The following is a 14,717-nucleotide window of genomic DNA, read 5'->3' as shown; positions in this document are numbered from 1 at the left end:
TGACTGCCTTTAAAAAATTATTTTAATATAGACCTCTCAGGCAGTAACATATACAGGAAGATTATTTCTAGAATTTTAATGTACATGCAGTCATTTGGGATTAAAAATGCAGGTATTTAGCTCCAACCTGAGATTTTTGTTCAGCATATCTTGGATGGGGCACTGGAATCTGAAATGCTAACAAATCTGCAAGGTTAACTCTCAAATAATTCTTTTGCAGATGTGTATGGGATACACTTTGGGAAACACTTTGAGTTTATGTTATAATTAAATAGAATGAGCAAACTTTTTAACAATTTATATGCAGAGTTGAACAATGAATAATGTTTTTTAAAGTCAAGGTATTTATATTTTCAGAATTTCAAAAACATAGAATTTTGGTGCTATAAATTGATAATTTTAAAGGTGTTTCAGGCATTTGGGATGGTACCAATTTTGGCTAACAATTGTATGTATATGTTGAACATTTTGAGCTAGATTGGCTAGGTGAATAGAACCCAGCCTATTCAATCTCTTGGTAAATATTATTTTTCATATTTTCTAATAATCATGGGTATAATATAAATTTCTTATATAAATCAGTCTCAGCTTATGTGTTTTAGACATTCTAATTAATTAATAAATACACATTTATATCACAGGCAGACATACACACATACCTCTCATTTCTGACATGCTCCTATAGACTAACATTTTACATTTTCTTTAGACAGAAATCATCCTGATGCAGGGTTTTAATGCGAAACATTTTTCTCTTTGTACTCTAGAGATGAGCAATCAGGAATTAATTTATTTAACCCCTGCATTTCTTCAGAGTCCTTCAGAGTCACAAAATGCATTAAGGCCTCATTGTACTCAAAGCCCTGGGAAAACTGATGGCAAAGGTATATGTCTTAAGCATCTGGATTCACCCGGGTTTATGGCTTGTCAAATGCTTGAAGCTTGGAAAAAAAAAATGTTTTTATCTGTATTTCAGGTTCTCAGATGGTAATAAAAAAACATTAGGTTTGTAGTAATAGAAAAGTCTTATTTTTATTTTTTTACATTTGTGAGAATGGGAAAATGAGTGAATTCTTTAAATTTGAGGAGCTAAGAGAGTATTTTCATTCAAATTTGGGCAAGAAATTTTTGAGGCCTTAACCCCTGGCTCCATGCCTCAGTTTGTTGGAGTGTTGTCCCGAACACCAAAAGGTTTGGGGCTCACTTTCCAGTGGACAGTGTATGGGAGACAACCGATAAAGTTTCTCTCTCCTCTCTCTCAAATAAAAAAATAAAAATATATCCTCGGTGAGGATAAAAAAAAAAGTAGAATCTCAAGAAAACATGGCATTTCCTAGACAAATAAAAGTCTAAGAAACGTTTAAGAGAGGAAAAACATGATTTTATTCAGACAAAAGGTATTTTATTTGGTAAATATTTAAGTGCTTTAAATATTTACCAAACCTTGATGGCAATGAAGCTGCAAATCTGTTAAAATCAAAAGGCGCATTCTAATTTTTCTATTCTCTCTCTCTCAACTGTTGTCACAATTAAACTTTAAATTGAGAATAACTTTTACTATTTTAATATAGTGATGGTAAGAAATAAGCTCTCAGATATTGGGGACACAAATGTAGGAGGCTAAATATAGATAGCATTGTCTAGTGAGAAATAAAGTTGATGAGAAAGAAAGGAAAGTTGATTTCTAGATGTATCTTTAAGAATGGATCCCAATCTCATTTGCAGCTTCAGAATATCCACTATTGGATACCAATTTCTCAAGAATATTGACTGTGCCCGGACAGTGTGACTCAGTGGTTAAGCACTGGCCCATGAACCAGGAGGTCATGGTTCCATTCCCAGTCTGGGCACATGCCTGGGGTGCGGCTCTATCCCTAGTAGGGGGCTTGTCAATTGATGTTTCTTTCTTATCCGTGTTTCTATTGCTCCCTCCCCCTCCTCCTCTCTAAAATATAATAATATATCTATAATAATAAAAGCCTAATATGCTAATTAGACCAAAGAAACTTCTAGAATCTTTTCTTTTGGACAAAGCCTCAGCAGGCTGGGGCTGAGGCAGAGGCAGCTGTGGGGGCCAAGGTCCTTGCACGAATTTCGTGCATAGGGGCCTCTAGTGTGTGTGTGTGTGTGTGTGTGTGTGTGTATGTGTGTGTGTGTGTATATATATATATATATATATATATATATATATATATTGACTACTTTCCTTTCTTCTTCATGATGAGTTGTGATCACAGCAAGGAGTACACACACTAGTGTGGATTCTCATAAATGTTTGCCGTGTGTACTGTCACCTGTACTTTTTAAAAATATATATTTTATTGATTTTTTACAGAGAGGAAGGGAGAAAGAAGGAGAGGAATAGAGAGTTAGAAACATTGATGAGAGAGAAACATCAATCAGTTGCCTCCTGCACACTCCCTGCAGCGGATGTGCCCACAACCAAAGTACATGCCCTTGACTGGAATCGAACTTGGACCCTTCAGCCACAGGCAACCGGTTAGGGCTGCCACCTGTATTTTTGAAATCCTACAGAACTGTTTTTGTGTGTAGGGTTTCTACCATGGGTGTATGCCAGTCAGAAATCTGAAACTTTAAAACTGTCACTACTAGATTCCAGATTTAGATCAATTTGTATGATATAATTTTGTAAAACTTTTAGAAAACATTTGTCTCTTTGTTGCAAATGGTGTCCCAGTAAAGGTTAGTGGTGGGCCAAGCTCTACTCCTGGTGATTTTTTTTTTAATTTAAAAAATTTTTAATTTAATGATCTTAAATGTATGATATATCCTGGTCTATGCAAGTGGATTATGACTTATCTTAAATTACATGTAGATTAAATTATATTTTACACACATGCAATATATATATCTATAATATATCTATAATATATATACATACATATATATACATACATAAATATAATATCCTTCTGATTATTTTTTCTTCTGTATTTAAAGAGTTTTCAGTACCCTGGCGTCCCATGGCAGTGGCTTTTGGGATCCTCTGTTTACTTCTAATCATGACAATCATAGTTTTGGGAACAATACGTAAGTAACTAAATACACCCTTTGAATCTGAGTAATAGCACTAATCATCAATTTTGCAGTTATTAATAATCAGTTGTTCCCTGGATGTCAAAAGGGAATGTTTCAGATGGCTTTTTCTTGATGATTTTTTCCTAGACACATCACAGTATTATTTTCATTTCACTTACCTATTTCAATGACTCTGCAGCCCCATTCTTTATCATACAGGTAATATTCCTTTTAATACAGGACTTAGTAATATTCTGCGTTCCAAGTTTCGATCACTGTGAATCTTAGATAAACATTCTTTAAGAAACAACTGTTTGAAATAAATTCTGACTTTCTTTTATTGTTCTATGATCTCATTTATGTGTGGACTGTAATGAACAAACTAAACTGATGAACAAAGTAGAAACAGAGACATGAATGCATGGAATAGACTAACAGCTGTCAGAAGCAGGAGTGGGGGCGGGATTAGGGTGGTGGATGAAAGAAGGTGAAGAGATTAGCCAAAGAACATATATGCAAAACCCATAGATACAGACAACTGTGTGGCGATAGCCAGAGGGAAGGGGGGTGGTAGCTGGGTGGAGCTGGGCAAAGAGGTGGGGGGAGGGAGGTAAGGGGACATTTATAATAGTGTCAACAATAAAAATAAAGCTAAAAAGAATGCAATGAAGAAATGATTTAGTAAGAATTTAGAGTGATTTTGTACATAGATGTTGGAATCTTGAGTCCATCAACTTTTATTTTTTATTTGAATTTCTTGATATCTTTAGAGAAAATTAGTAATATATTGCACTCAGATTAAGTGACATATTGGGATCTTTCTCCTTTTTTCCTAGGTTTATCCTATTTAATAATAATGGTGCTGTTTCTTCATGTGTCTTAGTGCAGATTTTCATACTCAGATGTGTTGCAAAAAGTTGGCTAACTGATTTTTACTTTAGTACCTATTTTTAAGTAATGTGCTAACTACCAAAATGAAACTAAATTAATGGTAAGGTGTTGCTATCATAATTTTATTCAGATCTCTTATTTTATTTATTCTAAACTTAAATTGCTAACTGTGAGAAGTTTGATCTTTTCATTTGTATCATCAGCTTGCTGAGGTGTTACTTTCTAAATGTCAAATTGCTAATTAAAGTAATGAAATGGGTTGATTGTCGAAGTGAGATTTTTTCTCTATACTTTCAGCATTTAAGCATTATGAGTATAGTTTTGCATCTTATTAATTTTAGTTTTTCAGTATAATCAAGAAAAACATCAACAAGATGAAATTCTACAAAACCTCCAACAAAAGTACCACATTTTGCAAAATGACAACTACTTAACAAAGCAACTTTTGGCAAATAAGACTCTAGAGTCTGACATTCTCAAAAATGAAACAGCTCAGTCGGAGAAGAAACCGGTCTCATGTTATAGAAAAGAGAAAATCTCTTCAAAATCTTTGCAAAATACAGGTAGGAAGGAACTCTTCAGTGAGAGACTGCATTACTTTTCATCATTTCTTCTTCAGAAGCTTCAAAGTTAATAACAGGCTTGTGATATATGCTAGCTGTCTGGTTCTATCGGGGACAATTAATTTATGCCTCTTAGAAATAATATGGGTCTTTGCGATTGCTTATTTTGAATATGGGTTTGAGACCCCAGGAGCCATGTTTAGATAAGCAGTCCCCTGTATTCCCCAAAAGTTAATGACAGTTCACCTACTGCTTCCAGAAGGTGAAATAATATGTTAGCTCTCCTGAAAATTCAGATTATTTTGGACCTGGGGGCAAAATTAGTCACTTCTACTTTGTTGCTGAAGTAGATGCTATCAATAAAAGTAGACATAGGCTGCAATGGGCATAAAGCCTTTTATTTGAATGCTGTTGTAAAGATAATTCTAAGTATGTGTGTGTGTGTGTGTGTTTGCCTATCTTGTTTTTCCATTCTGCCTTGACTTCAGATTGTGATCAATATGTATTCCCTACAATACATCTGCAAGATTTGTCACAGTGTTGATATTTGTGAAACTATGTGTGGTAATACCTATAAAAAAATTACAGGAGATGAAAATACGAATTTCATACAATAAATTCTCTTATCATGCATGACAATGGAGTGAATTGACCTGGTTATCAGCAATTAATACATATTTGTTTGGGATTTAGAGTTTACAAATAGTTTTTGCATATTTAACCTCATTTAGGCATGGTAATCAGTGGAAATTATCATCTCCATTGTTAAAGCATCAATAATATTTTTAAAACTTGGTGTATTGTAAAATACATAAGAGATAAAGAAAAAAAAATTCCAAATAATATTTATTTAGAAGACATTCCAGAAATTTCTTTGAATTTTATTATTCTTTAAGCAACTTATTGAGGTATTACTACTATTTTAAAAACTGTATGTATTTAATGTATACAATTTGATGACTTTGGATATATACATACACTTGTAAAATGATCCACAATTAGGGTAATATCTCTCAATTTTTTCTCATGTCCACTTTTTTTTTTTTTTTTTTTTTTTTTTTTTTTTTTTGGTGTGGTAAGAACACTTGACATACGATCTCTCCTTTTACCACGTTTTTATTTTATTTTTTTAATCCTCACTTGAGGATATTTTCCCATGGATATTTAGGGTGAGTGGCAGAGAGAGGGAAAGACAGAGAAAAACATCGATGTGAGAAAAACACATCAATTGGTTGCCTCCTGCATGAGCCCTGACCAGGGCCCAGTCTGGGGAGGAGCCTGTATGTCAGGTATGTGCTCTTGACCAGACCAAATCTGGGACCCTTTGGCCCTCAGGCTGACACTATCCACTGGGCTGAACTGGCTGGGGCTTCTTACCAAGTGTTTAACTGCACAATGCAATATTGTCGACTATAGGCACTATGCTGTATAGCAGATGTCTAGAATTTATTCATCTTGCATAACTGAAGCTTTATGCCCATTGAGCAACTACCCATTTCTCCCTCCTACTTGCCCCAGCATGCTACTTTCTGTTTCTCTGAGTTTGACTGTTGAAAATAGCTCGTGTAACGGCATTCATGTAGTATTTGTCCTGTGTCTGGCTTATTTCATTTAGCACAATATCCTCAAGGTTCATCCATGTGGCTGCCTATGGCAGGATCTCATTCTATGTAAGGCTGAATTGTACGTCAAGTATGTATAGCCCACACTTTTAAATCCACTCATCTGTGGATGGACATTTGGGATGTCTCCATATCTTTGGCTATTGTGAATAATGCTACATGGAACATGGGTGATATCTCTTGGTATTCCAGAATTTTGATGAACCTCATGTTATCATGATTGGTAGCTATTAAGATTTTATCCAGGTATAGAAGGCTGATAAATATATTGCTGTGCTTAACAGAATGCCAGATAAGTAAGAAGATTAATGTTTTACCTTACATGTTATAGGCCAACTCGAAGAAGAACTCTGGTCCTGTTGTGGAGTGAACTGTTATATTTTTACCACTGAAAATAAAACCTGGAAAGAATGTAAACAGACTTGCCAAAGTAAAGGATTATCTCTTTTGAAGATAGACGATGAAAATGAAATGGTATCATGGATGATATTCACCTTTATTCTCTCTGACTTTGTCTCCCACTCTCACACCCAAGTTATTGAGGACAGGGGGAGGGTTTCCAGAAAAAGGAACCTTCAGCTATTCTTTGTGTTGTGTCTGTTGAGTGAGCAAAAATAGTACAGTTTAGAGTCTCCCAGAAGACTCTGCCTACCAATAAGAATACAATCTTGTTATTTACTAAGCATTCAGTATATATCATCTATCATGATCATTGTTATATCCAAAGTGGAAACCTCTTCGAGGATGCATTTTGGGGCTTTGCAATCATCTTTCTTTCAAGAAAAACACAGAGAAATATGCCTCTCTTTTGATGAAGTACTTAGTCGTACGGGCTGCAACCAGCAGTTATTTCTCCCAATAAGGTGACAACTAAAATCCTGGAATAACATGGCCACGTAGTTACTGCAAGGAATCCAGGAGTCAGACTGCCTGTGGTCAATTCCAGCTCTGGCACTTACTAGTTCCGTAACTGTGGTAAATGACTCAACCTCTCTTAGTTTCAGTTCCCCCACCTGTTAAAATGGAGATAATGATGAGAAACATAAAACTGATAACAGTTTTACAGTTTCAGCCTCATGGTGATTTTCATTGCATCTGCAGGCAACATTTACTTGATCAATATTCTTAAACAAGTTTTTTTTTGTTTTTTTGTTTTTTTTTTTTTTTTTTTTTAATTGATTCCAGAGAGGAAGGGAGAAGGATCGAGAATTAAAAACATCAATGATGAGGGAGAATCATTGATTAGCTGCCTCTTGCACACCCCACATTGGGGATTGAGCTGGCAACCCAGGCATGTGTCATGACCAGAATCAAACTGTGACCTCCTGGTTCACACAATTTATATACAAATCGAACAGATGTTTTAAATCGCAATGCAGAAGATTTTAGGTTGTCATAAAATATTTTCTGTATTTGAGTCAGTAAAACAATTAAATTTAAGCCTATATTTATGAAACACATTCAGTCATTTAATTAGACATTATTTAATATGTCACTTTGATTCTACATTTTTGGAGTAGTAAATACTTCTAAATTCTTCCCCATTTTTCTTTACCTCTTTTAACTACTAAACTATAGCAAGGTTTTCTCGTATGAGGCTGAAGTTGTAATGTACACCTTCCCACATATGCTTATTTTACTACTAGAGGCCCAGTGCATAAAATTCATTCACAGGTGGGGTTGTGGGGGGGGGGGGCAGGCAGCAGGTGGCCTGCATCTGCTCACAATCTGGGACCTCTGGCTCCTAACTGCTCACCTGCCTGCTTGTCTGATAGTCCCTAACCACTCTGCCTGCCTGCCTGATGCCCCTATACTGCTCAACTGCCTGCCTGATCACCCCTAACCACTTGCCTACCTGCCTAATCACCCCTAACTACCTCTATCTGCCTAATTGCCCCTAACTGCCTCTGCCTTGGCCTCCCACCATTGTGGCTTGGTTTGGAAGGTCATCTGGAAGGTCATTCAGCTGTCTGGTCTAATTAGCATATTACACTTTAATTTTATTTATTTATTTTTAAATTTATTTATTGATTAAAGTATTATATATGTGTCTTTATTCCTCCATTACCCCTCAACCCCCCTCCCCCAATTCATACCCTTATCCCCCTGTTGTCTGTGTCCATTGATTAGGCTTATATGCATGCATATAAGTCGTTTGGTTGATCTCTTCCCTTTACCCCCACAGTCCCCTACCTTCCCTGAGGTTTGACGATCTGATCAATGTTTCTCTGTCTCTGGATCTGTTTTAGTTCATCAGTTTATGTTGTTCATTATATTCCACAAATGTGTGAGATCATGTGATATTTATCTTTCCCTGCCTGGCTTATTTCGCTTAGCATAATGCTCTCCAGCTTCATCCATGTTGTTACAAATGGTAAGAACTCCTTTTTACCGCAGTGTAGTAGATGTACCATAGTTTTCTAATCCACTCATCTGCTGATGGGCATTTAGGTTATTTCCCAATCTTAGCTACGGTGAATTGTGCTTCTATGAACACAGGGGTGCATATAGCCTTTCTTATTTGTGTTTCTAGTTTCTTGGAATATATTCATGGAAGTGGGATCACTAGGTTAAATGGGAGTTCCATTTTTAGTTTTTTGAGAAAACTTCATACTGTTCTCCACAATGGCTATTTTTCAGAGAGGAAGGGAGAGGGAGAGATAGATTGAAACATCAATAATGTTCCCAGGCTGATGCTCTATCCACTGAGCCAAATTGGCCAAAACTCTTGCAGCCATTTTTATACAAATAATGTACTAGGAGAAAATTTGGAAAATGAAAATACAAGGAATGAGGGTAGAAAGAGATTTCTAGAAAGGAGGTATTCAGGATGACGTGGGAAGCAGCAGAGAACTGGCCATCAACTCAGCTGGCTGCTTTTCCTGTGGTCTCCATTCATCTCACTGATGGAAATTTAGTCACGTATGTTGTGATTCCTTTACAGTCCTTCCTTCGATCTCAGACTTATAAAAATAGATACTGGATTGGATTGTCATTTAATGAAGAGACAAGTAAATGGGAATGGATTGACAAGGGCACATCTGGAATGTAAGTCTCTGAAATGCATCCAAACTATAACATCAGTGTTGGGGTAGGAAGTATTGTTTCTAAAAAGCATCTTCTCTCATTTCACACAGAAAAAGTGTGTGCAGGCCACAAGAACCTTCTGCCCGTTACTCATATTTAACTTATCTTTTGTGTTCGGCCCATGTCTCACAAGCTGTTTAGTGTCATTTATCTTATTTGTTTCTTTCCCTTTTTTTCTTGCAGCGGATTTGAATATTTTTAAATAATCCAGCAAAAGCAAATTACATGAGGGGATGGTTTATGATTTTGGTTCCTTAAATGGGCTTGTTCTTTTGGTCTTCTGCTTAAATCTAAGGTTTAAGACAATTCTAGGCTGTTTATGCTGGAGATATATCCCTTTGGCATTTCATCCCTTTGTAGCCTGTCTTCTGTTTAGGATGGTGGGTGGAATTCCTTATTCGACATACTCACCCTTCTGGGATCCCATCCTTTACTTAATAACTCTTAGCCTGAGTGTGAATTTACTTCTTGCTTGCCAGTTCATACATTTATTCAAGAAGGTTTAAATTATTTTTTGTAATCAGCATCTTTCACTTTTTTAATAGAAAGTTTTCTGGCACCTAACCTACTTTTCTTAAGAAGTCCTGCTTTTACACATTTTTCAATGGATTGTCACGCTTTAACTAATAATTAGCTATGGGACTGGGAAGGAAAAGTAAACTAGGCAAATAAAAAGATTGATTAAACCTCATTTCTGACTATATTATAATTCTACTTTTTTTTCTCAATAGAGTATATACACATGAGACCTGATTATCTGTATCATAGAAGTTCTTCTCTTTTTTAACCTCTCACTTTTACTGAAAAATTTAATGTAACAAAACATATTTGCTACATTATAATCCCAGAGCAGTATTGCAAGGTAATTTTGCCTTCTGACTAAAACTTTCCAGAGTGGAATAAAAGGGGAGACTGTGGGTGTCAACAAGAGGCTGAATGAGATTCTATCTGATGGATTAAGAGCCAAAGACAATGTTTCAGTGATGACTTAAACATTTGTGTAATCTTGGTCTGTAGGCTTAAAAATTAGGATTTATGTTATTGTAAGCTTCAGAAGTAAAAGTTGACTACACATGTTTTCTGTTTTACAGTAATACTTCAATAATGAGTTGGACCTTCGGGAGAGGAGAATGTGCATTTTTAGCCTCAACGAGAATAACGACTATTGATTGTTCTAAAACCTACAATTGTATATGTGAGAAGAACATTGTCCCCCTCCTCAATGAATATATTTGGAGGAAAAGATAAAATGGAATGTTGCCACTTTTAGTGTGTTTCCTGTAATGATCGTGATTACTTAACAAAGTAATGTTTTTGACTGCAGACCTTAGTGCACGGCAGAAGCAGAGATGAGCTGAAAGAGAAGAAAATGCTCTTTTGGGCAATGATTTGAGAGATCAGATGTCATTGGTCTTTGTGGATAAGCAGGGAAGATTTTGCTTCTGGAGAGTAGTTACCCTTCTCTTTAATGGACCTGTGGAATTCTCTGTTTCTCTTTCCTGGAACTATGCACAGAAACAATTAGAAAACTCATAAGTACCTGGGTCTTTTCCTTATTTGTAAGATAAATCATTGCAATAACCTTTGATTTTGAGAGATACCACAATTAAGAACTAAAAAAAATAGTTATCTCCCCCCCCCATCTAGATGCTTACCTCTCATCTTTGAAAATATATTTTGCTCTAATTTCAAACTTACTGATTAGTTAAAACAATAGTATAAGAAATTCTCATCTAACCGTTACCCATAGTTACCATTTGTGTATGTTTTACTATCTGCACTTTATTGCATGTTCTCTCTCTCTCTGTCTCTTTCTCTCTCTTTCTTTTTCTCTCTCCCTCTCTCCCCTTGCTGATCCACTTGATAATAAATTAGTAACATTATGTCTCTTTGTCTAAATATTTTACAAAAACAGGAACTTGGTCTTGTATAACCATAGCACAATTATCAAAATCAGGAGAATTAACATTGATAGACTACTGTGCTTTTGTCTACAGTCCATATTTAAATTTTGTCAACTGTTTCAATGTTATTTATAGGTGTGTTTCCCTCATATTCAGAATCATGCAATGTATTTAGTTCTGATGTCTCCTTAGTCTTCTTTAATCTGGAACAGTTCTGAATGCTTCCATGGACTTTCTTGACCTTCAAATTAAAAAAAAAATAACCTTATTGAGTTATAGTTTGCATGCAATAAAGTGTATTCATTTAAGTCACAAGATCAGTGGTTTTTTGAGAAATGTATACACCTGTTAAATACCATCAAATTAATATATATAACATTTTCACCATCTCCAAAAGTTCCTTTTTGTCCCCTTCTACCCACCTGGACCCAGAGAAGCAGTGATATGCTTTCTGTCACTATAAATTAGTTTGCCTATTCTAGAATTTCATACTTCATATACTCATCTTTGTCTGAATTTTCTCAGCATCTTTTTGAATTTAGTTTTTCTCATATCAATAGGTTATTCTTTTTGTTACTATATAGTATTGCATTATACAGACATGCCACAATTTGTTCATTCACCTATGAGCATTTGATGTGTTTCTAATTTTTTACTATTATTAATAAACATGACATAAACATTTATGTGCAAATTACTGTGTGGACATGCGTTTTCATTTCTTTTTATTAAATATCCAAGAGTTGATTGCTGAGTCCTATGGCAAGTGCATATTTGATTTTATAAGAATCATCTAGATTGTTTTCTAATGTGGTTGCATCATTTTACCATAGCAGCATATGAGGAGAGTTCAACTGTCTCCATGTAATCACCAAAGCTTGTTATTGTTAGGCTTTTAAATTTCAGCCATAACAATGGGTGTGTAGTGATATCTCATTGTGGTTTTTTATTTGTATTTCCCTGAAGAATAATGACATTAAGCATTTTTTCATTTGTCTATTGCTATTTATATATCTTTGAACGTGAAGTATCTATTCAATATTTTGTCATGTTTCTTTTTAAAATTGGTTTCCTGTTTTCTTATTGTAGAATTATAAGAGTTCTTTATAGAATTGGATACAAATTCTTTGTTAAATATATGTATTACAAATACTTTCTCTCAGTCTTCATGTTGCCTTTTTATTTTTGTAATAGTGTCTTTCAAGAGGTGAAGTTTTAAATTTTTTGATGAAGTTTAGCATATCATTTTTCTTTTATTGTCCTAAAAAATCTTTGCTTATATTTGTCTTTCAGAAGTTTTATAGCTTTAACTTATACATTTAGATTGTACACATTTCAAATTAATTTTTGTGTGTGAGAAAAGGGTAGGGTTCACTATTATTCTATAATGATATTCAGTTGATTTTGTACTACTGTTGAAAGACTTTCCTTTCCTCTATTGAATCACTTTGGTGCCTTTGTAGAAAATTAATTCACTAACTGTGTGGGTCTATTCTGGATTCTCTATTCTGTCTCAGTGATCTATATGTTTATTCTTATAGAAATACTATACTGTCTCAATACTGGAACTTTACAGTATGCCTTGGAATAAATGTGCTAACAACAACAACAAAAAAATAAACAACCCAATTAAAAATGGGGCAGAGGTCCTGAACAGACATTTCTCCCAATAGACATTCAAACAGTGAACAGATCCTATAGAAGAACAGCCTAATATGCTAAGTGTCTGGTTATCTGGTTGGCTGTTCAACCAATCAAAGCATAATATGCAAATGATATGCTAAGGCCCTCAACTGCTCGCTATGACATGCACTTACCACCAGGAGCCAGACATTATGACCGGTAGGTTAACTTGCTGTTGGGGTCCGGCCAATTGGGACTGAGCTTGAGTGAGATGGACTAGACATGCCCTGGAGCCCTACTGCAGTCCCTTCCTGGCTGGCCAACCTCCCGCATCCCTCTCTGGTCCTGATCGTGCACCAGTGGGGTCCTTTAGCCTGGCCTGCATCCACTCACAATCAGGGACCCCTCAGGGGATGTCAGAGAGCTGGTTTCGGTCCAGTCCTGCAGGCTAGGCTGAGGGACCCCACTAGTGCACAAATTCATGCACCAGGCCTCTAGAATATCAGATGCTTACCTTCATTAACTATTAAGAAGATGCAAATCAAAACTACAATGAGGTTCTATTAATAAGATAAGTAATAACAGTATTGGAGAGGTTGTGGAGAAAAAGAAGCCCTCACTCACTGTTGGTGGGAATGTAAACTGGTATAGCCACTGGGGGAAGCAGTATGGATGTACCCCCCAAAATTAGAGTTACCACACGAACCAGCAACTCCTCTTATGGGTGTCTACCTGGAAAATTTGAAAACATTTATTTGCAATCCTATTTTCATTGCATCATTATTCACAGTGACCAAGACAATGAAACAACAGAAGTATTATGCCCCTCTATAGATGACTGGATAAAGAGTATATGGTACCTATATACAATGAAATACTTCTCGCCATAAGAAAAGATGAAATATTACCACTTGCGACAACATAGCTGGATCTTGAGAATATCATGCTAAATGAAATGTCAGAAAGTCAAGAACCATATACTTTCACCCATGCATGGGGTATAAAACTTAAAGCAACAAATGAGCAAACAAGAAACATATAAACAAAAACTCATAGACATGGCAACAGAACAGTGGATACCAGAGGGAGAGGAAGGTGGGGAGGGTAATGAAGGGTAGAGGGGGTTGACTGTATGACTGTGGAAGGAGGTTTGACTTTGGGTAGTGGAGACACAATGCAATATACAGATGATATGTGATAGAATTGTGCACCTGAGACCTGTATAATTTTATTTACCAATGTCACTCCAATAAATTCAATTAAAAAATGATGAAGCTTCTTTTGGGTACTTGAAAGGAATAACACCTACTACTTTTAGTCACAAAACAAGGATTAAAAAAAAATAAAACACGTTATGACTTGCAAAAAAGAAAGTATATTGACTATCTGGAATCTTTCATTTTCTCAAAAATTTTAAAAAAATGCTTGATTGGGATTGCATTGAATCTGTAGATTCATCTGGGAGAATTGATGTCCTAACAATATTGAGTATTAAAATTCTGAACATGATTTATATTCCCATTTAGTTTGGTCTTTAATGTCTCTCAATAATGTGGTGTATTTTAGGATATAGATCTTATACATATTTTATTTAAATTTATATATTTGATGCTGTTGTAAATGACACTTAATATTTTTTTCAAATTATTTGTTGTTGATTTATAGAGATAAAGCTGTTTTTTTTTTAAATTGATGTTATCTTGTTAACTTATTAGTTTCAGTAGTTAAAAAAAAATTCTTTGTAGATTTCAAAACTAGGAGGGTCCAAACCTAAAGCTAGGATGTGACTATAAATCACTTGGAGGCCTGATATTTGAAGTGCATACAATGACTACTTGATTTTTGTGTAGTGTTGGAAGAAAAAAAAATCCTCCTACCCTTCTAGATTCTAAGAGTAAATTGAGATGAGACAGCTTAACAGGCCCAAGACACCATTTAATCATATATGAAAGGGGGATCCATTAGAATATGAAGTCAGGAACTCAAAG

General features: G+C 35.3%; 1 protein-coding gene across 1 annotated transcript; it reads left to right on the top strand.

The window, feature by feature from the left end:
- Positions 1–769: 769 nt before the first annotated feature.
- Positions 770–12,191, top strand: LOC118730134 (killer cell lectin-like receptor 2). Its single transcript, XM_036457869.2, has 6 exons — positions 770–884; positions 2,962–3,051; positions 4,272–4,493; positions 6,447–6,589; positions 9,060–9,163; positions 10,294–12,191. The coding sequence occupies exons 1-6, from the start codon at positions 770–772 to the stop codon at positions 10,448–10,450; spliced, it is 831 nt and encodes a 276-aa protein (XP_036313762.1). The 3' UTR covers positions 10,451–12,191.
- The last annotated feature ends 2,526 nt before the right edge of the window (positions 12,192–14,717 follow it).

This window comes from Pipistrellus kuhlii, unplaced genomic scaffold, assembly GCF_014108245.1.
Source record: "Pipistrellus kuhlii isolate mPipKuh1 unplaced genomic scaffold, mPipKuh1.p scaffold_m20_p_3, whole genome shotgun sequence".
In the NCBI taxonomy this organism is placed as follows: Eukaryota; Metazoa; Chordata; class Mammalia; order Chiroptera; family Vespertilionidae; genus Pipistrellus; species Pipistrellus kuhlii.
The sequence above is the reverse complement of the archived record's forward strand: the minus strand, read 5'-3'. Positions and strand labels throughout refer to the sequence as shown.

Bases quoted from the DNA above. Each gene is read 5' to 3' on its own strand.
- LOC118730134 (XM_036457869.2), top strand. From the start codon at position 770: ATGAGCAATCAGGAATTAATTTATTTAACCCCTGCATTTCTTCAGAGT. The intron at 885-2,961 runs GTATATGTCTTA...CTGTATTTAAAG, and splicing joins TGGGAAAACTGATGGCAAAG to AGTTTTCAGTACCCTGGCGT. The intron at 4,494-6,446 runs GTAGGAAGGAAC...TACATGTTATAG, and splicing joins AAAATCTTTGCAAAATACAG to GCCAACTCGAAGAAGAACTC.